The 24,917-nt window shown below is 42.8% G+C and overlaps 1 protein-coding gene across 11 annotated transcripts in view; it reads right to left on the minus strand.

Moving 5' to 3' along the window:
- LOC137360749 (fibrocystin-like) overlaps positions 1-24,917 on the minus strand; it is a 604,145-nt gene that overhangs the window by 367,753 nt on the left and 211,475 nt on the right. For all 11 annotated transcript variants that reach the window (XM_068026018.1, XM_068026015.1, XM_068026020.1 and 8 more), the window contains one exon: positions 20,550-20,706. In XM_068026018.1, coding sequence (XP_067882119.1) covers positions 20,550-20,706 — 157 coding nt within the window. The remainder of the gene's footprint in view (positions 1-20,549; positions 20,707-24,917) is intronic.

Below are 24,917 nucleotides of genomic sequence, written 5' to 3' on the forward strand. Positions count from 1 at the left end.
AGTGGCACAGGCGCAAATGCAGCCTGTGCCACTAAAACGTCACAGTCTGCAACTTCAGGCAGCTGCCAGGACTAAAGATGGCACTGCACAAATAATCACACGAAGACAACCTAAACACATGGCAGGACACAATGGCCAGAGGGAGAGAGCGAGCGGGGAGGGGTGGGGGGGTGCGTGAGCGGGCGGGAGCGACAGCAGGCGGCGGGGGGGCGAACACGCAGGGAGAGCGCACTTGACACCACCAAGCTCTCTCCCCACTACCCCCACCCCCACTCTCTCCCCGCTTCCCCCACGCAGATTCGCGCAGCTTGATGACATCAGCTTCCGGCTGCGTTGTCAGTAATCACTTTGTTATTTAAATTCAAGGAGTACAGTAAATAAAGCCGATGAGCCGAGGGCACGGATGAACACATGGCAACATGATATCATTCCTATAACAGAAACGTGGCTTAAAGAGAAACAAAAATGGTAGCTCAACTTCCCTGGATATAGAGTTTTCAGGCAGGATAGAGAGGGGGATAAAAAAGCAGGGGGTGTAGCAATATTGGTTAAAGAATCAATTACAGCTGTCAGGAGGGATAATACGCTAAGTGAATCATCAAATGAGGCCATATGGGTTGAGCTCAGAAATAAAAAAAAGGGGCAGCCACACTACGAGGAGTGTACTATAGACCCCCAAATAGTGAGAGGGAGTTAGAAGAACAAATATGTAGGCAAATTTCTGAGTGCAAAAACAAAAGGGCAATAATAGTTGGGGATTTCAACTACCTTCATATCAACTGGGATACAAACAGTGTGAAGGGCACAAAGGGCACAAAATTCTTGAACTGCATTCAAGAGAACATTTTTAGCCAGCACGTAACAAGCCCAACGAGAGGGACACAATTCTAGATTTAGTCTAGGAAATGAAGCTGGGCAAGTGGATGAAGTAGCCGTGGGTGACCATTTTGGAGATAGTGACCATAATATTTAGCAAGGTTCTAAATTGGGGGAAGGCAAATTTTACAAAGCTGAGGTTTTCTGGCAAAAGTGGACTGGATACAGCTACTTGAAGGAAAATCAGTGGCAAATCAGTGGGAGGCATTCAAAAGCGGGATTCTACGGGCACAGTGTAGACATGTCCCCACAAAGAAAAAGGGTGGTACTGCCAAATCTAGAGCCCCCTGGTTATCTAGAAGTATACAGGGTAAGATAAAACAGAAAAAGAAAGCTTATGACAGTCACAAAAAACTTAATACTTTGGAAAGCCTAGAGGAGTATAGAAAGTGCTGGGGTGAAGTAAAAAAGGAAATTAGTAAATGGATTTGTTAAGGGAAGGACATGTCTTACTAACTTAATTGAATTTTTTGAGGCAGTAACAAGAAGGATTGATGAGGGTAGTGCAGTGGATGTTGTCTACATGGATTTTAGGAAGGCATTTGAAAGGTCCCACATGGCAAACTGGTCAGAAAAGTAAAAGTCAATGGGATACAGGGGAATGTGGTGAATTGGATCCAAAATTGACTCAGTGACAGGCAACAAAGGGCGATGGTCGACAGATGTTTTTGTGAATGGAAAGCGCTTTCCAGTGGTGTTCCACAGGGCTCAGTGTTGGGTCCCTTGCTTTTTATCGTATACATTAATGATTTGGACTTAAATGTGGGAGGCATGATTGGGAAATTTTCTGATGACACAAAAATTGGCCGTGCAGTTGATAGTGAAGAGGATAGCCGTGGACTCTAGAATTATATCAATGGGTTGGTTGAGTGGGTGGAAAAGTGGCAAATGGAGTTCAATCTGGAGAAGTGTAAGGTAGGGGAGGGCAAACAAAGCAAGGGAATACACAATAAATGGGAGGATATTGACAAGGGTAAAGAAAGTGAGAAACCTTGGAGTGCATGTCCACATATCCCTGAAGGTGGCAGGACTGGTAGATAGAGTGGTCTAGAAGGCATATGGAATGCTTTCCTTTATTGGCCGAGGTATTGAATACAAAAGCAGGGATGTAATGCTGGAACTGTATAAAATGCTGGTTAGACCACAGCTGGAGTATTACGTATAGTTCTTGTCACCACATTATAGGAAGGACATAATTGCTCTGGAGAGAGTACAGAGGAGATTTACAAGAATGTTGCCAGGGCTTGAAAGTTGCAGCTATGAGGATAGATTGGATAGGCTAGGATTGTTTTCCTTGGAACAGAGGAGGCTGAGGGGTAACTTAATTGAGGTGTACAAGATTATTAGAGGCCTAGATAGAGTAGACAGGAAGGACCTGTTTCCCCTAGCGGAGAGGTCAATTACCAGGGAGCACAGATTTAAGGTGATTGGTAGAAAGATTAGAGGGGACATGAGGAAAAGCCTTTTCACCCAGAGGTTGGTTGGTGTCTGGAATTCACTGCCAGAAATGGTGGTAGAGGCAGAAACCCTCAACTCATTTAAAAGATACTTGGACCTGCACCTGACATGCTGTAACTGGCAAGGCTACGGACCAGCTGCTGGAAGGTGGGTTGAGAATGAGTGGCTGTTTTTTTCATCCAGTGCACACGTGATGGGCTGAATGGCCTCTTTCTGTGCCATACTTTTTCTATGGTTCTATAGTTTATGCATCAACATGGACCAACAAATGCACGAGAGTAGATGTCAACACCCCTGCACCAAAGATGGATTTGTGGGTAAATGCATTGTCTAGTATGGCATTAAACAATAAACATCAGTTAGGTCCTGGGTTTGAAAAAAGACTTGCATTTATATAGCACTTTTATGGGACATCCCAAAGCACTTTACAGCTAATGAATTACTTTTTGAAGTGTTGTCACTGTGCAATGTAGGAAACGCGGCAGCCAATCTGCACACAGCAAATGTGATAATGACCAGACCATCGTTTTTATGATGTTGATTGAGAGTAAATATTGGCCAGGACACCGTGGATAACTCCCCTGCTCTTCTTCAAAATAATACCATGGGATCCTTTACATCTGCCTGAGGGGGCAGACAGGGCTTTGGTTTAACATCTCATCCGAAAGTCGGCACCTGCAACAATACAGCACTCCCTCAGTACTGCACTGGAGTGTCAGCCTAGATTTTTGGTGCTCAGGTCCTGGAGTGGGACTTGAGCCCACAACCTTCTGACTCAGAGGCTCACCTGTAATGAGTTAGTTGACCTCAATTTCCACAGACCAGGAAGAATAGGGCGGCACAGTTGCACAGTGTTTAGCACCACAGCTCCAGCGACCTGGGTTCAGTTCTGGGTACTGCCTGTGCGGAGTTTGCATGTTCTCCCTGTGACTGCGTGGGTTTCCTCCCACAGCCAAAGACTTGCAGGTTGATAGGTAAATTGGCCATTGTAAATTGCCCCTAGTGTAGGTAGGTGGTAGGAGAATGCTGGGGATGTGGTAGGGAATATGGGATTAATGTAGGATTAGTATAAATGGGTGGTTGTTGGTCGGCACAGACTTGGTTGGCCGAAGGACCTGTTTCAGTGCTGTATCTCTAAACAAATAAAATTTAAAAATAAATAGAATCAGCCAGAGTTCCCTTGCCTGGCCAGTTTGTTAGATAAGGACAAGATCAGGCTCTGCTGTAATGGCCCCAAGAGTTGAGTAGCCTGTCCACACTCCTTGTCCAGGCTCATGCCTAGTAACATAGGATGAATAAACCTTAGGAAAAGTACCAGTAGCACTGACAGCACCATTAGAACCAGTCTTCAAAAGAGAAAGGAATAAAAGTGGAATAATAACAAATAGATCAAAAAAATGCGAAAATTCATTGCAAGTGCTCATGATATGGCAGATCTATTACAGAAATAATGGTGCAATTATAGTGAAGTTTTAAGGAGTTTTCCTAAAATCTGAACCCCACTCCAAACACTCCTCAAGGTCATGCAAAAATCATCAATTAAACATCGGCTGCCTGTTTTACATCTCTCTCAATGGGCTGCAGATTCACTATCACCCATTTTACAGGATCACACAGAATCAAAATCTCCCCCTCCAGTGCAAAAATTAGTTTACAGGGAGACCAACTCGCTTTTGTAGTGGTACCAAAGGAAGGGTGTCAATTTATGCTTCGACAATGAAAACCATTCATTGTTCGAACTATTTATCATCTAGCTATGAGACCCAACATGCCAAGATTCCATTCAGTGATCCACAAGTATTTTTCTCACAAATAAGAGAAAGAGGTAATCACTTTTCAAAAAAAACATGGGGAGAGTATTCACAATTAAGGTTATTTCCCTAGGAGGGAATGTTTAAGACTTATAAGAAGTTTATGAAAAGGACATGCTATCAGACTCAGCAAACATGTTCATTTTTCAACTAACTTGCACACTTTCTCAACAATATCCTTCAATCTTTTTTTCACAGCAACATGTCTAGTTGTCTCAAATGAACATAGGAACATAGGAAGATAGGAACAGGAGTAGGCCATTCAGCCCCTCGAGCCTGTCCCGCCATTCAATGAGATCATGGCTGATCCGCGGTCTAACTCCATATACCTGCCTTTGGCCCATATCCCTTAATATCTTTGCTTAACAAAAATCTATCTCAGATTTAAAATTAACAACTGTTCTAGCTTCAACTGCTGTTTGTGGGAGAGAGTTCCAAACCTCTACCACCCTTTGCGTGAAGAAGTGCTTCCTAACATCTCTCCTTAACGGTCTGGTCCTAATTTTTAGACTATGCCCCCTAGTTTTAGAATCTCCAACCAGTGGAAATAGTTTCTCTTTATATAGCCTGTCTTTTCCTGTTCATATCTTGAAGACTTCAATTAGATCACCCCTTAACCTTCTAAATTCTAGCGAAATTTGTGTAATCTCTCCTCGTAACTTAACCCCTGTAGTCCAGATATCATTCTTGTAAAACTACGTTGCACACCACGTCCCTCCAAAGCCAATATATCCTTCCTAAGGTGTGGTACCCAGAACTGCTCACAGTACTCCAAGTGGGGTCTAACCACTTGCCCGCATTGAAATCCATCTGCCACAGTTTTGCCCACTCACCTAGTCTGTCAATATCTCTTTGCAATTTTTTGCTATCATCTAGACTATCTACAATGTCACCTAACTTTGTATCATCAGCAAATTTTGATATATGACTTACTATGCCATCATCCAAGTCGTTAATGAATAATGTGAATAATTGAGGCCCCAACACAGATCCCTGCGGGACACCACTAGTCACATCCTGCCAATCGGAGTACTTACCCATTATCCCCACTCTCTGTCGCCTACCACTCAACCAACTTTCTGACCATATCAATAATTTCCCTCAACTCCATGGGTTTCTACCTTAGTTAACAGTCTCTTATGTGGGACTTTATCAAATGCCTTCTGGAAGTCCATATAAATTACATCCATGGACACTCCCCTGTCCACTACCTTAGTCACCCCTTCAAAAAATTCAATGAGATTTGTCAGGCATGACCTTCCCGTCATGAATCCATGCTGGCTGTCCCTGATTAACTGAAATTTTTCTATGTGTTCAGTCACCCTATCCTTGATTATAGACTCCAGCAACTTGCCCACCACAGATGTCAGGCTAACTGGTCTGTAATTTCCTTGGTCTCCCTTTTCACCCTTCTTAAAAAGTGGAGTGACATGTGTAACTTTCCAATCCAGAGGGACCACTCCCGAATCTAGGGAACTCTGAAAGACTATAGTTAGGGCATCGACAATGTGCTCCCCTACTTCCTTTTACACCCTCAGATGTAAACCGTCAGGTCCTGGGGATTTCTCACTCTTTAGTTCCATTAATTTCCTTGTTACTGATGATTTACTTACGTTATTTGTATTAAGTCCCTGTCCCCTATCGGCTATTAATTTTTTTGGGACTTCCGTCAAGTTACCCTCCTTTTCAACTGTAACTACTGAGGCAAAGTAATTGTTCAACATGTCTGCCATTTCCCCATTATCAATGACAATATCTCCAGTTTCAGCTTTTAGTGGGCCTACATTGCTCTTGACCACCCGTTTTTCCTTCATGTAACTATAAAATTTCTTCTTATTGATTTTGATGTCCCTTGCAAGTTTCCTTTCATAATCTCTTTTAGCAGCTCTTATAAGCTGACCCTTTGCTGGTCTTTGTATTGATCCCATTCAGCTGGATCTGTGCCGCGTTTTGCATTTTTGTAAGCCATTTCTTTTTGTTTTATGCTATCCCTAATCTCTTTAGTTGTCCATGGCTGTTTTTTCTGTGAAGTGGAGTTTTTTCCTCTCAGAGGTATATACTCGCTCTGTATTTCGTAAAATGTTTCTTTAAATATTCTCCACTGTTCTTCAGTCGTTTGACCCATTAACAGATCTACCCAGTTTACTGTGGACAGTCTCTGTCTCATCCCGGTAAAGTCAGCCTTACCCAAGTCTAAAATTCTCGTAGCTGATTCGTGCTTTTCACTTTCAAACGCTAACTTGAATTCGATCATGTCGTGATCACTATTTGATAAATGTTCATTACTAAATAAATTTGGCTCATTACTCATAACTAAATCTAATATTGCCTGTCCCCTTGTTACATCTAGGACATATTGCTGTAGGAAACTATCCCGGACACATTCCAGAAATTCACCACCTTTCTGACTGGTGCCAGTCTGCCTCTCCCAATCTATGTGTAAGTTAAAATCCCCCATTAATACTACTCTGCCTTTGTTACACACTTGCCTAATTTGTGCATTTATACAATCTAACACCTCAGAACTGCTGCCAGGGGGTCTATACACAACACCCATTACAGTTTTAGATCCTTTTCTGTTCCTCAATTCCACCCATAAGGTCTCCACTGGATGCTTTCCCCTCATTATATCCTCCCTCACCAATGAGGTGATATTATTTCTAATCAGTAAGGCTACTCCACCCCCTCTGCCATTTTCCCTGTCCCTCCTGTAAACTTTATAACCAGGTATATTTAGTTCCCAGTCCCGACCATCCCGCAGCCACATCTCCGCAATGGCCACCACATCATAATTTTCCATTTGAATTTGCGCCTGCAGTTCATCTAGTTTATTTCTTACACTCCGTGCATTTGCATATAGAACTCTTATTTGGGCTAGACCCCCCTAACCTGTCCCTCAGCACTGATGCTTTAGTCGCCTGTTTATGACTTCTCTCTCCTGGTTTAACCAGTATACTTCTTGCAGTTTGGTAACATTCAGCCTCACCACTAACCTGCACTCCTACCTTCTCCTTTAACTTCCTGTTTTTCCATGTAACTGAACCCCCCCCCCCACCACCACTATTTAGTTTAAAGCCCTATCTACAGCCCTAGTTATACGATTCGCCAGGACTCTGGTCCCAGCATGATTCAGGTGGAGCCCGTCCCATCGGAACAACTCCCTCCTTCCCCAGTACTGGTGCCAATATCCCACAAATTCGAACCCATTTCTCCCACACCAATCTTTGAGCCACACATTTACCTCTTTAATCTTATTGACCCTTTGCCAATTTGCTCGTGGCTCAGGTAGTAATCCGTAGATTATTACCTTTTTGGTTCTGCTTTTTAATTTAGCCCCTAGCTGCTCATATTCCCTCAGCAGAACCTCTCACCTTGCTCTACCTATATCGTTCGTACCAACGTGGACCACGACGACTGGATCTTTCCCCTTCCACTTCAAGTTCGTCTGCAGCCCAGATGAGATATCCCGAACCCTGGCACCAGGTAGGCAACAGAGTCTTCGGGACTCTCGATCCTGGCCACAGAGAACAGTGTCTATGCCCCTAACTACACTATCCCCGATTACGACTACATTTCTCTTTTCTCCCCCCACTTGAATGGCTCCCTGTACCACGGTGCTGTGGTCAGTTTGCTCATCCTCCCTACAGTCTCTGCTCTCGTCCACACAGGGAGCAAGAATCTCGAACCTGTTGGATAAGGACAATGGCTGAGACTCCTGCAACACTACCTCCTGGATCCCTCTACCTGCCTCACTCATAGTCACACCCTCCTGTCCATGACCACTGGCTGAATTCACGATGGTTAATCTAAGTGGTGTGACTGCCTCCTGAAACACAGCGTCCAGGTAACTCTCCCCCTCCCTGATGTATCGCAGTGTCCGAAGCTCAGACTCCAGCTCATCAACTCTGAGCTGGAGCTCCTCGAGCAGTCAACACTTGGTACAGATGTGTTCACCAGGAACCACAATGGGGTCCACCAGCTCCCAGATCATGCAGGTACAACACATTGCCTGGCCCTGCATCTCTATTTTATTTAATTAGATTTTAATTTGTTATTTAAATTTCCAACTGGTCTTTAGTTTTTAATCTGTAAAATATTTCTCCTATTCACCTTTAATTTGAAATCAACTTAGAATAGGTAATTCAAATTAGCAATTATTTACCAACCAATGAACTTGACGGTTTTCCTGTGATGTCACTCTTTGTTTTTTTTCACTCTGTTTTTACTCCCTTAAATTACCCAAAAATTAGATTTACACTAGGGATCTTGATTCTCCAAAAAAAACACTACCTACTATATTAAAAAGAACTGTAGACCTTTCCCTTTACTTTAGTTACGAAACCAGCTATTTAGAGTTATTCCCTAACAGCTGTTACTCACCAACCAATCACCTTGCAGCTTTCCTGTGATGTCACTGTTGACTTTTTTTTTCCAAACCTCTGGCGCACCTGGACTGCTTCCGGAAGGAAAGCGGCTCGCTGAATGAACTCTCGCTCTGTGTGGAGCCAGAGGAAATGGGCTAGGTACTAAATGAGTACTTTGCATCAGTATTCACCAAAGAGAAGGACTTGGTGGATGATGAGCCTAGGGAAGGGAGTGTAGATAGTCTCAGTCATCTCGTTATCCAAAAGGAGGAGCTGTTGGGTGTCTTGCAAAGCATTAAGGTAGATAACTCCCCAGGGCCTGATGGGATCTACCCCAGAATACTGAGGGAGGCAAGGGAAGAAATTGCTGGGGCCGTGACAGAAATCTTTGCATCCTCATTTGCTACAGGTGAGGTCCCAGAGGACTGGAGAATAGCCAATGTTGTTCCTTTGTCCTTTGTTTAAGAAGGGTAGCAAGGATAATCCAGGAAATTATAGGCCGGTGAGCCTTACGTCAGTGGTAGGGAAATTATTAGAGAGGATTCTTCGGGACAAGATTTACTCCCATTTGGAAACAAACGAACTTATTCGCGAGAGGCAGCATGGTTTTGTGAAGGGGAAGTCGTGTCTCACTAATTTGATTGAAATTTTTTTGAGAAAGTGACGAAGATGATTGATGAAGGAAGGGCAGTGGATGTTATCTATATGGACTTCAGTAAAGCCTTTGACAAGGTCCTTCATTGCAGACTGGTACAAAACGTGAAGTCACACGGGATCAGAGGTGAGCTGGCAAGATGGATACAGAACTGGCTCTGTCATAGAAGACAGAGGGTAGCAGTGGAAGGGTGCTTTTCTGAATGAAGGGATGTGACTAGTGGTGTTCTGCAGGGATCAGTGCTGGACCTTTGCTGTTTGTAGTATAAATGATTTGGAGGAAAATGTAGCTGGTCTGATTCGTAAGTTTGCGGACGACACAAAGGTTGGAGGAGTTGCGGATAGTAATGACGATTGTCAGAGGATACAGCAGGATATAGATCGGTTGGAGACTTGGGAGGAGAAATGGCAGATGGAGTTTAATCCGGACAAATGTGAGGTAATGCATTTTGGAAGGTCTAATGCAGGTGGGAAGTATACAGTAAATGGCAGAACCCTGAGGAGTATTGACAGGCAGAGAGATCTGGGCATACAGGTCCACAGGTCACTGAAAGTGGCAACACAGGTGGATAAGGTAGTCAAGAAGGCATACGGCATGCTTGCCTTCATCGGTCAGGGCATAGAGTATAAAAATTGGCAAGTCATGCTGCAGCTGTACAGAACTTTAGTTCGGCCACACTTAGAATATTGCGTGCAATTCTGGTCGCCATACTACCAGAAGGACGTGGAGGCTTTGGAGAGGGTACAGAAGCGGTTTACCAGGATATTGCCTGGTCTGGAGGGCATTAGCTTTGAGGAGAGGTTGGATAAACTCGGATTGTTTCCACTGGAACGACGGAGGTGGAGGGGTGACATGATAGAGGTTTACAAAGTTATGAGCGTCATGGACAGAGTGGATAGTCAGAAGCTTTTTCCCAGCGTGGAAGAGTCAGTTACGAGGGGACATAGGTTTAAGGTGAGAGCGGCAAAGTTTAGAGGGGATGTGCAAGGCAAGTTCTTTACACAGAGGGTAGTGAGTGCCTGGAACTTGCTGCCGGGGTAGGTGGTGGAAGCAGGTACGATAGCAACGTTTAAGAGGCATCTTGACAAATACATGAATAGGATGGGAATAGAGGGATACGGTCCCCGGAAGTGCAGAAGGTTTTCGTTTAGGCAGGCATCAAGATCGGCGCAGGCTCGGAGGGCCGAATGGCCTGTTCCTGTGCTGTACTGTTCTTTGTTCTGTCTCCCACTCTCTTTATGCTTCGGCTCCGCTCTCACTGTTCCCCACTTGCTGAATGAACTCTCGCTCTCTCTCTCCCACTCTTTTATGCTCTGGCTCTGCTCTCGCTGTTCCCCGCTCGCTGAATGAACTCTCTCTCTCTCTCTCCTGGTCTCTTTATACTCTGGCTCTGCTCTCACAATTTCCTGCTGTCTGAATGAACTCCCACTCTGTCTCCCAGTCTCTTTGTACTCCGGCTCCGCTCTCGTTGTTTCCCCCTGTCTCCTATTTATACTGTTTGCTTCAGTGTTCTCCAGTACCTTATTCCATAGATTTGTTGCCCTTTTAATGAAAAAGTTCTGTCTTTTTACTCCATTTTTTAAATTTGTGTCCTCTGGTATTTGAAACCTTTGTCATAGTGAACAATTTTTCAGGATTGGCCTTGTCAATCCCTATGTAATCTGCTGAATTTCAAATGGATGACCTTCAAGTCTTCCCTCATCCAAAAAATCAAACTCAACTTCCTTAACGTTTCCTCAAAACTTAGGTTCATGATACTTAGATTCATTTGTTTCACTATTGTGTCCTTTCAAGGGCGACAATGATGAATATTTTGCGACGATGACCAGAACGCTACATCTTGCTCAAGATATAGCACCAACTATATTTTGAAACAGTAGGTTTTAGGCTCTTTAACATTAACAGTAGAATTTTCTTATAGTAGGAGGCATGGAAATTATAATTATTCACTAAAAGTAATTACTCACATCCTTAAGTTATTAATATCTAATGAAAATGGTGGCAGTGCACAATGCCTCCTTGGAATAATTCATATGGCTTTTTAAAGTGATTTAGATAAGACACAATTGGCTCGAATTATCATTCCACTCATTGAAATGAACTGCTGATGCCTATTACATGGGTATTACCATGCTTACATTTCAACACTTTGTACCAGAATCTCAATATTGCAATCAAATCAGCTGCAGGGGAGGCTGGGGGGGTCGGTGGGGTGGGGGGGGGTGCGGTGTTGTGTGGGGCGTGGTGAATGGCGAGGCAGGGGAGACGAAGGGAGGAAAACATATGCCTAGCTTGTTCAGCCCTACCACATTCTGAATCAGGAGTACAAATCAATTTACTATTGTTCTAATTGAATTTACTCTAATAATACATAGGAAGATCTCCTGTGCCATTGCTCAAGGATAGTTGGTGAGGGTATGGAATTTTAAAAGGGTAGGATTAGATGATGTAATGGATATGGTTTAAGGTAGGATGATGCTATAACAGATACTGTTTATAAAGATAGGATTAAGTAATATAGCAGATAATGAGAGGAATTTTCCACTGCCTAGCTCTACCACACTGCGAGAGTGTTATCAGAAAATTGGTGAAGTACTGCCTGCGTGTTTCCATCCATTGACATTAATATATTATAATTAGGACTATACTTTGGTTCTGATGAGAAGAAATGGAATGTAGATAAAAATAAATAAATCATGGTAAGAAATTTAAAAAAACTTAGCTTTATAATTATAGTAGTAAATGTAAATTCTTGGTGTTTGAATGTTGTCGTAATCACTGCGGTTTGTTTTACTGGCCATTTTTTACTTCAATAAAGAGTGCTGATTCAATGTTTTATATCCTATCTCTTACAGTTTTGTGTTACTTTTCACTGGGCATGTAAATTTGTTTTTCATTTGAGTGTATGTTGTACTTTATTGGATTTTTCTTACATTGACCCTATTTCATTCTGTTTTATAATGGTTTTGGATTAGTTTGGTATTCTCATCACGTTTTGTGCGATTGATTTCTTTTTTATCACATACTTGGTGAATTGAATTGCTTTTGATTGTTTCTGCTCTCTACATGCATTACATTCTTTTTGACTGATGTACTACATTCACTTATCTCCATTTAGTCTGCATTAGTTTCCCTTTTGATCAGCTGTTATTTCAGATCATTGGGTTTGGTTTATGAGCCCCTGTAATAGAGATGGGATTAAAGCTGGATTAAAGTGTGGAGGCGGGTTGGTGAAAAAAGATTCTGATGGGCGGTTGGGCATAACAGCAGCAGAGAAAGAGTTGGATGGCCAGTGGACAGGCAGCCAGCTGGAAGCGAACTGGAATAGTCTGACATGGTCAACGGTTAAGAGGTTGGCAGGCAGTGTGAGAAAAGGTAGAGTGGAGTGGGAACAAGTCCAAAGTTCTCTTCTCAGAAAGAAAGAGTAGATGGGCAGCCAATTTGGCGGGGTGGTGGTGGGAGGGTAGGTTTGGTGTTGGAGGGTGGGGGGGGTGGTCGTACGAGCGGAGGTGAGACGGGAAGAAAAAGTGGGATTTGGAAAGAGTCAAGCAGGACATCAGGAAGAGAAGGAGTTGGGCAGGGGTCAGTCAAGAGAAAAAGTGGGGCAACAGCCAGGAGGAAGTTAGGAAGACAGGAAAATCATTTGTTAAGTAGTCCCTGATGCTGAAAATTTGAGGGTAGAGATTGCAGTTAGAGGAAGAGAAAAAAAGTGGAAATGACAGAGAAACAGAAGTCCCAGGTGTCCAATTGAAATTAAGTTTTGGGGTAAAATTGCTGGAGGCATTTAGCAGAGGAGGATGGCAGTCTAATAGGCAAGTTGAAATATTTGTTGGAAATTATTCATGTTTTTGCATGTTTGTTATGTTATACAGTTAGTTGTACATTTGTTAATAGTGCGTAGAAGCTGAGAGGCCATTTGCCCTGGCTGGAGAAGCTAGAAATAGGGGGCAGAGTCTCAGAACAATGGGTCAGCCATTTAGGATTGAAATTAGGAGAAATTTCTTAACTCAGAGGGTTGTGAATCTTTGGAATTTTCGATCCCAGAGAGGTATGGATGTTCAGTTGATGAGTATCTTCAAGCATGCAGTCGATAGATTTTAAGGGAGTCAAGCGTTATGGTGATCGGGCGGTAAATGGAGTTGATGTGGAAGTTCAGCCATAATCTCATTGAATGGCAGAGCAGATTCGAGAAACCATATGTCCTTCTCCTGCTCCTATTTGTTAAATTCTTAAAATTACCTCTGACGATTCAACCAGCTGAAAGACGAAATGCAAGTTGAAGGCTTCGAAAAGCACTTTGAGTGATTTGATTGGTCCAGGATTTGTTCTTCTGAGTTGTCATCGCTACAGTCATAATCCAGTCAAAAGGAATGCCACCAGATTGCAGTAAGTCAAGCTGTGTGAAATCAGAATGCGACACAGGATTTGCGACCCTAGGAGGACACATCCTCCAACTCACACTTTATATATTTAAATTGGTAGGATAGACACATCAGGCTGCATTTTACAAGCTCGCCGCTGAAAGATGGCGAGCTGCATGCGCAGGCTTTACTCCGCGGAGCCATCATGATATTAAATGCGATGGCTCATATACATAGCCGGAGCAGACCGCTCCCCCCCCCCCCCACCCCCCGAATAATGTGGTGAGGGCGGGCATTCCATCTCCGGCAATGGCGTCCGGCGCCACTGCACAGGTGCGATGTCATTTTTAAAGATGTTTCAGCCCTTATATTTAATTTAAATTTTCTGTTACTGGAGTTTTAAAAATTAAATAAAGTTATCCCGACCCTCTCCCACCTCCCCCCTCCCAATTACCATCAAATGTATTATTTGCCCTCGCCCCGCAAAAAAACCTACCATGTGCTCCCAACCTTCCCTCCACCCCAAAGTTAATAAACTATGAACTTTACACCTTCGCACCACCCTCTAGACCAATTGAAAACGTTTAACCCTGCTCCTCCACCTTTGCCCTGAAAACATACATGCTCCCCCCTCCCAACCAGTCTTCCTCCATTTGGAGATCCGAAGGCACTGCAGTCCTGGCAACTGACCTCAATAGCGCAGCGGCACAGCGAGCGGGAGCAGGTAAGTCATTTATTCAATAATTTACATTGATCACCATATTTAAATCCTGATCCCATCGCCAAGCAGCAGGGGGCCCGCCACAAGGTCTTGCCACCGCCAATATGGGGCAGGGCCTTCATCGCGTCAATGCCCATGGCAGGCCTCTCCCAGAGCCATTTTATGGGACCCGCACCACGGCCCCTGACATCAAGGGGTCAATAAAATTCAGCCCATCATGTCGGTTTAAATATATAAAGTGTGAGTTGGAGGATATGCTGTTTTGTAATGATAGTGGCTGTTATGCCATATAACACACCATGTATTATTCAGCCCATTGATTTACACTGCTTGAATAAGTCAAATTAATGGTGACCATGAAACTACCAGATAGTCGTAAAAACAATCTGTTCACTAATGTCCTTCAGGGGACAAAATCTGCCATCCTTACCCAGTCTGGCCTACATGTGACTCCAGACCCACAGCAATGTGTTGCCTCTTAACTGCCCTCACTAACATCTGGTGGCTTGTGCCAAAATTGGGAGAGCTGTCCCACAGACTAGTCAAGCAACAGCCTGACATAATCAAGCTCATCGAATCATGCCTTCCAGCCAATGTCCTAGACTCCTCCATCACCATTCCTGATTATGTCCTGTCCCACCGGCAGGACAGACCCACCAGAAGCAGAAGCACAATGGTATACAGTCAGGAGGGAGTGCCACTTGGTGTCCTCAACATTGACTGTAGACCCCATGAAGTCTCGTGCCATCAGGTCAAACATGGGCAAGGAAGCTTCCTGCTGAATACCACATACTGCCCTCCCTCAACTGATGAATCAGTGCTTCTCCAGGTTGTAACAGCATGTGGAAGAAACACTGAGAGTAGCAAGGGTACAGAATGTACTCTAGATGGGGAACTTCAATGCCCAACACCAAGAGTGGCCCAGTGGCACTACTACAGACCGAGTTGGCCAAGTCCTGAAGGACATATCTGCCAGACTGGGCCTGAGTCAGGTGATGAGAGAACCAAGAGGGAAAATCTTACCTGAACATGCCCTCACCAATCTACCTGTCGCAGCTGCACCTGTCTATGACAGTATAAGTGACCAACTCACAGTCCTTGTGAGAATGAAGTCCCGCCTTCACACTGAGGATACCCTCCATCGTGTTGTGTGGCAATACGACCATGCTAAATGTGAGAGAATCAGAACAGATCTAGCAGCTTAAAATCGGGCATCCATAAAATGCTGCGGGTGGTCAGCAACAGCAGAATTGTATTTCACCACAATCTGTGACCTCATGGCCCAGCATATCCCCCACTCTACCATTACCATCAAGCTGGGGGACCAACCCTGGTTTAATCATGTGCGCAGGAGAGCATGCCAGGAGCAGCACCAGGCATACATAAAAATGAGATGCCAAACCAGTGAAGCTACAAAGCAGGACTATGTGCAAGCTAAACAGCAGAAGCAGCATGTGATAGACAGAGCTAAGCGATCCCACAACCATTGGATCAGATCTAAGCTCTGCAGTCCTGCCATATCCAGTCATGAATGGTGATAATTAAACAACTAACAAGAAAGAAAAGGCTCCACAAAATCCCCATCCACAATGATGAGGGAGCCCAGCATTCCAGTGCAAAAGTCGAGGCTGAAGCATTTGTAACCATCTTCTGCCAGAATTGGCGAGTGGATGATCCATTTCAGCTGCCTCCTGAAGACCCCAGCATCACAGATGCCAGTCTTCAGCCATTGCAAAGTGCATTGTAGTCACTCGTTAATGCCCCTTCAACAACGTCCTCCAAACCGCGACCTCTACCACCTAGAAGAATAAGGGCAACAGATGTCATATACCATCCTGACATTCTTTTTATTTGTTTCATGGGATGTGCGTGTCACATGTGCAAGGGCAGCATTTGTTTCCCACCTCTAATTACCCTTGAGAAGTTGGTGGTGAGCTGCCTTCTTGAACCACTGCAGTCCATCTGGTGTGGGTACTGTTAGGGTGGGAGTTCCAGGATTTTGATGAAGCGACAATGAAGGAACAGCAACATATTTTCAAGTCAGGATGGTGTGTGGCTTGGAGGGGAACTTGCAGATGGTGGTGTTCCCACACATCAGGCTGGAGTTTATGAGCCCGTCGTCGATCTTGGTGGCAAGCTCAAAAAATGGCAGCTTGCCCATGCGTATCGCACGCCAAAGAGCTGCTGCAATCTCCCACACGGTGGCTCATTTAAATAGCTGGGGTGGTTCCCCCACCCCCCAACAATCTGGTGGAGGGGGGCGGGCTGTCCGGCCCCGGCAATGGCGTCAGTTGCCTGTATGCAACATGTGGTTCTGGAGTCACATATAGGTCAGACCGGGTAAGGAAAGTAGATTTACTCCCTAAAGGACATTAGTGAACCAGATGGTGGTTTTTACAACAATGCAGTAAAATTCATGGTCATCTTTACTGATACCAGCTTTTTATTCCAGGTTTTATTGCATTAATTGAATTTAAATTCCCCGACTGCTGAGATGGGATATAAACTCAAGTCTCTGGATCATTAGTTCAAGTCTCTTGATTACTAGTCCAGTAACATAACAACTATGCTACCTTATCTACTGTGGGAGAACTGTGTGAGGAGCTATGGTTTGACAGCTGTGGAAGCAGGTCCTAGATTTGGTAGCATTGTGTGAAAGGGGTGAGGAGCCCCGAGGCTTCAAGGCATGGAAGAGGGAGCTGTGAGCTTTGGCAGCATTGAGGGGTATTCTAGAGTTTGGCAGCATTGCAATGGGTGTTCTGTTTAGTAGCACAGAAGGGAAATCCTGTGATTCACTAATACTGAGGGATACTGAAATAGGGTCCTGGAGGTTGATAGCACTATTGAATTTTTTCTCCGTTTTTTTTTTTCACCTCTCTTTCAATTTTTTTCTATCCATAGTTTGTTTCTTCTCTGACCTCATTATAGCATTTTATTTTTGCTTTCTCCACTGAGTCTTTTTATTAAATCTACTTGCTGGTAATTTTGCACTGTGAGGCTACTGGAGGTTTTTTTTCCCTCTCTACTGCATTCATGCCATTTACCTTTAAGATTTGTGTTTTCTTCTGTACGACATTGAGCTGCCCATGGTGGGGGTGAAGCAGGGATTCCCTGATATGGAAAAGGAATGCAGTCCACCAAAAGACTCAGGTATGTGTTGAGAATGGGACAAAAAATAATTTTGATATCTTTGAAATCTTACAAATAACTTTGGGCCAATCTTCAGGCACTAAGACCAGCAAAACAGCAGAATTCCTTGCAACAGGGGCACCAAATATTAAAACCAAAAGGGATAAAATAAACCTCTAAATTTAAGGACCATCAGATATGTAGACCTCTGGATCAGTATTGATGCATACTTGGTGGTGTACTGAAGAAAAGCAAAACAAAAAGCTATAAGCTGGACTGAAGAGTGTTCCTTTGCTCTACATCAATTTAATGTGACCAATTTTTCACATTGTTATGCTCCAATCTTCTGTTGAATAGGATTACAATAATACTGACAGCATTCATTCAACTCAAAACAAGGTCCGATATGATGCTTGCCTGCTTTTGTGGAAGCATAGAATAAATTCCTGTCACTTGAAAAATAATTACCAGTGTTTGCTGTTCGTTTTCCCAGACACACTACTGAATTTACCTTATTATAATAAAAGCAAAATACTGCAGATGGTGGAAATCTGAAACAAAAACAAGAAATGCTGGAAATACTCAGCAGGTCTGGCAGCCTCTGTGGAGAGAGAAGCAGAGTTAATGTTTCAGGTCAGTGACCCTTCATCAGAACTGAACTTACCTTGCTCTCAAGACTAAGATAGACACTCTCAAAGGTAATGGGTTGGGAGTTGTCCATGAGAGAGATCTGTGATAATCTAAGAAGATCAGAATGGACCTAAAATATATCAGTTCCCAATAATTTGAATATATCTCAAGGTTTGGATGCTAATATACATTGGTATTCCTCTTTAGAAATTTTTCTATTAGTGAAGTAATATGTTAAGAACTGCTCTTTCCATAGACCCAGACCCACAAAATTCAAACCAGAGAGTAAGCAGTATAGGCACAAGTAGAAATGGTATTGTCTTGGCTTTGTTGGCTAAATTATCAGTGTTCATAGGCTATGGTTCTTGTTTAGACACACCAAGAGTGAAGCTTCATCCACACTATTCAATAATGTGCCTTAACACAAATTCAGAAGAATATCCATCACTGTGGCAATGTGAAACTTCAATTTCTCACTACAGCCATCTTTACACTACTTATTTGTGCAAAGCTTTAGGTAGATTTGTTCCTTAAAGCCATCCATATTCACACAATCACAAGATAATTACAGATTAGGAAAGCCATTTTAGTCCAGTTTAATTCATTCATCCAGAGATCCTAATTGCCCAAATTTTATTTCTTTAATATATTCCAGTCTTTTCAGCTCCACGATTCTTCTTGGGAGCCTGTTCCATATGTTGATCACACTTTGTGTGAAGAAGAATTCCTTAATGTCAGTCCCAAATTTATACTTTAATAGTTTGATCCTGTCTCCCTTAGTCCTATTCTCACAATTTAAAATGATATTCTGGATCTACCCTCTTCATTTCATTAACTATCCTCTTTACCTCTAGAAGATCTCCTTGTCAATGCTTCCTTTCTACAACGAAAAGCACAATTTTCTCTGGTCTTTCCTCACAGCTTGACCTTTGACACTAGAGATCAGCCTGGAGGTTCTTCTCTGCACTAATTCTACTGCTTCATTCTATTCCTTGTGTTTCGTCAAGTAGAACTGGATGCAGCATGCAATGTGTGGTCTGACCAGAGCACTATGCAGATTGGTCACAATTTTGTTTCAAATATGTTTTCTATTTTAACTGTGTAGCTCAGCATTTCATTGGCTTTGTTAGTTGCAGATCTATATTGATCAGTTATGTTGAGAATCAGGTTTACTAAGACTTCCTGGGTTTCTTTCAGCTTCATCAAAAGCTCTTTCAATACCACTCATATTTTCTTCCTATGTGTTGCACTTTATATTTGTCTGCATTAAATTTCATTCCATTACTCTGTCCAGTTATAGATTTTATTTAACTCACTCTGCAATTTCTGACCTGCCTCCTCAGGTGCCCCTCCTAGTCAGTAAACTCATTTCATGTTGGACAAATAGCTGGCGGATACAGGAAATATCCATAACACTGAGGTTTCAGAAGTAAAATGCAATGTCACATTCTACTGTGCCACCCAGTGCACATGGCTGGAAAGTTTAAAATAAATTACTTGCATAAGGGCAAGTCCTTGCAATTTCTAACATTTGCATGAAAAACACCAGGTGAGTACTAGGTTGCATTTATATACCGCCTTTCGTAAACTCAGGATGCCCAAAAACACTTTACAATCAACTAATTATTTTTGAAGTGTAGTCACTGTTGTAATTTGGGAAAAGCCAAAGCCAAGTTACATACAGAAAGATCCCATGAACAAGAATGTGATAATGACCAGATAACCTGTTTTTCGTGATGTTGGTTGATGTATGAATATTGATCAGGACACTGTGGAGAACACCACTGTTCTTTTTAAGAGACAGTGCCATGGCGTATTTGTGTCCATCTGAGGGAACACAGGGTCTCAATTTAATGTCTCCTCTGAAAGACAGCTCCTTGTCTGTACTGCCCTGCAATAATCAAGTCTCTGTAATGGGACTTGAAACCCACAATCTTCTGACTCAGTAGCAAGATTGCTACCACTGAGCCACTACTGACATCAGGTGACTGGAGATAGTAACACAAGTAGTTATACAGCATGTACTGACAAGGCAATAGACATTTTATGGTCATATAGACTTCTTAAGGTGAGGCCTGTTCTGTGTGAAGCTCATGAAAGTCCCCCTAAAATGAATTCAGACAGAAGTATTAAGGCAACACCATGCAGAAGAAATACTTTGTCAATTTTTATTTTGAAACAAAGCTTTGGCAAGGACTAATTAAATACTTAATGGTTATGTTAGCGCCAAGCTTTAGGTTCATCCATTCGCTACAGTGCTGAAGGGGATCGTTGCTGCCATTATAATAATGAAAATCACAAAAGGTCATTTTTTAAAAAAAAACATATTTGGAACTACACAGTTGTCTTTGATCTCTAAGAATTTTTTAAAAATCCTTTTTAAATAATAAATGAAGGCAGGCTACTGTTCACGTTGCAGCTCTCATGCTAAATCTAGTGCAGTGATAATTATTTTCTAAATACTGTGAGCCCATCCACTGTGGTTTCAACACAAGTTCAGAGGTTGACATAAACAGTGTATTAATCTTACGGAAACAACCTGACCTTTGACATGCAGGAAGTACAGCACACTGGTGTTAGTATCTAGTAGCAGTGTCTGGCCATTCCCCACTGTAACATTGTCTCCATCTTGTGGTGGATATCCCATAAGCCAGCTGGAATTCTGAGACCAGTACCCACAAAAGCGAACAGAGAAATTATTCTAAAAAAGGAAGAAAAAGAAGTCGGAAATTAGTTAGTCCAGTTTACTCCTTGCTATCGTTTGCAAGTAGGTAATAACAAATGAACCAAAGGTTTAATTTTCCCATGGCTTTTGGCCCTTGACAAAGGTAATTTACTGTGTATACTCATGTAAAAGTCGATTTCGTGCAAAAGTTGACCCATGACTTATTTAGGCCAAAAAATCTTGAATTTTTACAATATCTCGTGTAAAAGTTGACCTTAACTTTCAGAGTGCAGACAGAACATTCTAGTCACGGACTAGTATAAATACTCAAATGTTTAGCTCAGACCCCACATTTTTTCAATATGGCACCAGGGAAGAACAACAAATACACAGTGCAGTTTAAACTGAAAGTCATTGTGTGTGCAGAGAAGAATGTCAGATTGGAGAAAGCTTTCGACACAGCATGTGAAGATGCCAAAGAATTAAAGTTCCAACAGCCTAGCAAGTGGCCACAATTAAATGGCAAAGTTGCAGAATGGATCAGTGAATGTCGCCAGAATAGATACATTGTTTCCCATGCATCCATCCGACACTACACCCTGAAAGAAGCAAAGAAAGAAAGCACAGCAGATTTCAAGGCCAGCGCTGGACAGTGTATGAGGTTCATGCAGAGACACGATTTTCTACTTCACCAAAAGACTAAGATTTCACAGCGTCTACCTGCTAAACTTGACAACAAGATCACTGGATTCGCCAATTTATACTCAGGCATTGAGAGGGGAAAGGCGAGTTTGGCTTGCATTGACAACATTGACAAAACTCCCATGAATTTTGATATCCCGGCAAATCAAATGGTGAACAAAATTGGAGCAGAAACGGTACCAGTTAAGACAACCAGCCACGAGAAGACTGGATTCACTGTCCTACTTTCCTGTATGTCCGACAGCACAAATCTAAAGCGTGTCGTGATATTTAACAGGAAAACCATCCCCAAGCAGAAATTTCCAAGGTGCATTGTTATCCATTTTCATGAAAAAGTATGGGTGGATGAAGGTGGCTGCAAAAGGTGACTGAGGATAAGTGTGGAATTTGTGACCAGGTGTAATACATAAAGAAAAAAGTTTGCTCATGTGGGACATGTTTAAATGTTGTCGCTGAAGTTCGATCACAGAACACCAATATTGCAATGATTCCCAGCTGCCTTACCAGCGTGGTCCAACCATTAGGTGTCGGTGTCAACAAACCCTTCAAGGACAGCATCAGAATTAAGTGGAACAACTGGATGCTAAAGGAAAAGAAAACATTCACCAAGGGAAGCAGCGGGCTGGATTTTATCCGGGCGCCGCACTTCGTGACGCATCCTTTAAATTCAGCGGGGTACCCGCATTTAACGGCCACTGAGGAGCCCCCGCAATATTTCACATGGGTTCTCATTTTATTAGTGGGGGCAGACTGCGCGCCCCTGATGACGTGTAGGGGCGGCCTCCACGTATCCGGCGACGCATCCGGTGCCACTACGCAGGCGCTGGCGCCACTTTTAAAAGGCTTTACGCCCTTACAACTAATTTTAATTTTTAAAGGCAAAACATAACTACTTTTATTAAATATAAAAGTAAGTAATGGAGGCCCTTCCTCAAACTTCCAATTTCTTGCAATGAAATGACCATCAATTGATTTCTCGAACATCCGAACTTTCCCCCCCCAACCTTCTAACATCTGGCCTCTAACCCCTACCCAACATTCACACAACCAATTAAATTTGTTTTCCCTGCTTCCCCACCCCTCCCGCCCTGAAATTTTTATTACTCCTCCCTCCCCACCAGGTTCTCGCCTCAGAACTCCGTGTGGAGTTCCGAAGGCCAAACGGAGGCCGTAAATCGGCATGGGATGGCAGGTAAGTTACTTTGCATATATTTAGTGGCTATCTGCATATGGAGGTGAAAGGCCCACGACCAGGCGGTGGGGGGCCGACCGAGGTCCCCCCGCCGCCGGTAACATGCGGCGGGCCCTCCTTGACATTGTGGGTCGAGGCGGGCCTCTCCCCGCAGCATTTTATTGGCCCCCACGCCGCAGTGTTGAGGAGCCGGTAAAATTCAGCCCAGCATGTGTGCACCAACACTTGCAACTTTGTGTGACTGGGTCGTTGATGTTTGGAATGAGCTCAAAACTGACATTGTCATGAGATCCTTCAAGAAATGTGGGATTTCCAATGCACTCGATGGTACAGAGGATCATTATTTGTGGAATGATTAAGACAATGATGGCATAACTGTTGTTGATGATGATCCATATGATGATGCCATTTAAGCAGATGACTGGGGAGAATTATTCAGAGCTGCAGACGATGGTGAGATTGATTTTGATGGATTTTAATGCACATTCAGTTCTAACTAGTTTTTGTTATTAAACTGTTCCATTTACTGTAATAAAAATTGTCTAAAATTATATATGACTTTTGTTTAAATAAATGAGTTTACATGAATTATGTCTGTCCCCATGATGGCTATTATTTCGCTAAGAAAAGTTCGAAAATATGGCTCGTGTAAAAGTCAACACCCCAAATTCTAGACCCAAAAATTGTTCTCAAAAATTTGACTTTTACAGGAGTATATATGGTAGTCATTTCTACAAGTACAAGATCACCATGTAATACTTTATTCAGAGAATAAACTGTTCTCAAAGTTATACAAATTTCTGCAATTGTACTTTATATTATTAGGAATTTACCAAAATCATTTTTGCAGATGCTATGATTAATTTCATTATTTTGAAATTTCAGTACACAGTGAATTTTGAGAAATAAGGAAAAAATGGAAGTATCCCCATGAGAAGCTGAAGGTTCTATTTCTAATGTCACTGGTATCCAAGACCACCTATTTGAGAGTGTGAAAGAATATGAGAGAAGGTGAGCGAGAGAGAGTGCACCTGACAGATAGAGAGAGACGGAAACAGAAACGAATCTGTCAGATACTAATCCTGGTCACTCATCCAAGGAAATAGATAACTGTCCAATGAAGGTTAGTGTAATATAGTGCAGTGGTGATTCACCTTTAAGAAACTGTATCTTTAAGAGATCAGGCCGCTCATGCAACTAATGACATCATCAAGCATATATAAAGAGGAGACACCATAGAGTTTTGTGTGGAATCCAAATATAAAGCCTGTGGTTATCATTTAAAGGAGACTTAAGAACACAGCACAACACTAAAGTTAGGTTCGGGTTCTGATGAAAGGTCACTGACCTGAAACTTTAACTCTGCTGCTCTCTCCACGGATGCTGCCAGACCTGCTGAGTATTTCCAGCTCTTTTTGCTTTTACTACAGTTAGGTGGCCTGGATTGGTAAAAGTATGTTGTAACAGGCCATATCAGCATGAGGACTACTTGTCCGAGATGACAAGAGGCTCTGTATCCCCTGCAACCTTTATTAATGGGAGTATTTTATACCTGGCATTGTAGTTTATTTGTACTTTCACTGGTACAATGCAGTTTTCCATTCTAAATCATAGAATCATACAGCACAGAAGGAGGCTATTTGGCCCGTTGTGCCAGTGCCTGTTCTTTGAAAGAATGGTCCAATTAGTCCCATTCCCCTTCTGTTTCCCTATGACCCAGCACTTTTTCCTTTTCAGGTATTTATCCAATTCCCTTTTGAAAGTTACTACCACCCTTTTAAGCAGTGCACTTCAGATTCTAACAACTCTCTGTGTAAAAATTGCTTTCCTCATGACGACTCCAGTTCTTTTGCCAAATACCTTAAATCTGTGCTCTCCAGTTACTGACCCTTCTGCCACTGGTAAGTTTCTGCTTATTTATTCTATCAGTACCCTTCAACATTTTGAACAATTCTATCAAATCTCCTCTTAACTCTTTGCTCTAACAGAACAACTGCCACTTCACTAATCTCTCCATGTAACTGAAGTCTTTCATCCCTGGTATCATTCCAGTGAATCTCCTCTGCACTCTCTCTAAGGCCCTAACATCCTTTCTTAAGTGCAGTGCCCAGAATTGGCCACAATACTCCAACTAGGGCCTCACCAGCATTTTATAAAGATTTCACAAAACTGCCTTGCTTTTGTACTCTGAGCCAAAGACCCAGCATGCCTTCTTAACAGTCTTCTCAACCTGTCCTGCCATCTTCAAGTAAAAGCACAATACTGCAGATGCTGGAAATCTAAAATTAAAACAGAAAGTGCTGGAAATATTCAGCAGGTCTGGCAGCATCTGTGGAGAAAGAAGCAGAGTTAA

This window comes from Heterodontus francisci, chromosome 3 (genome assembly GCF_036365525.1).
Source record: "Heterodontus francisci isolate sHetFra1 chromosome 3, sHetFra1.hap1, whole genome shotgun sequence".
In the NCBI taxonomy this organism is placed as follows: Eukaryota; Metazoa; Chordata; class Chondrichthyes; order Heterodontiformes; family Heterodontidae; genus Heterodontus; species Heterodontus francisci.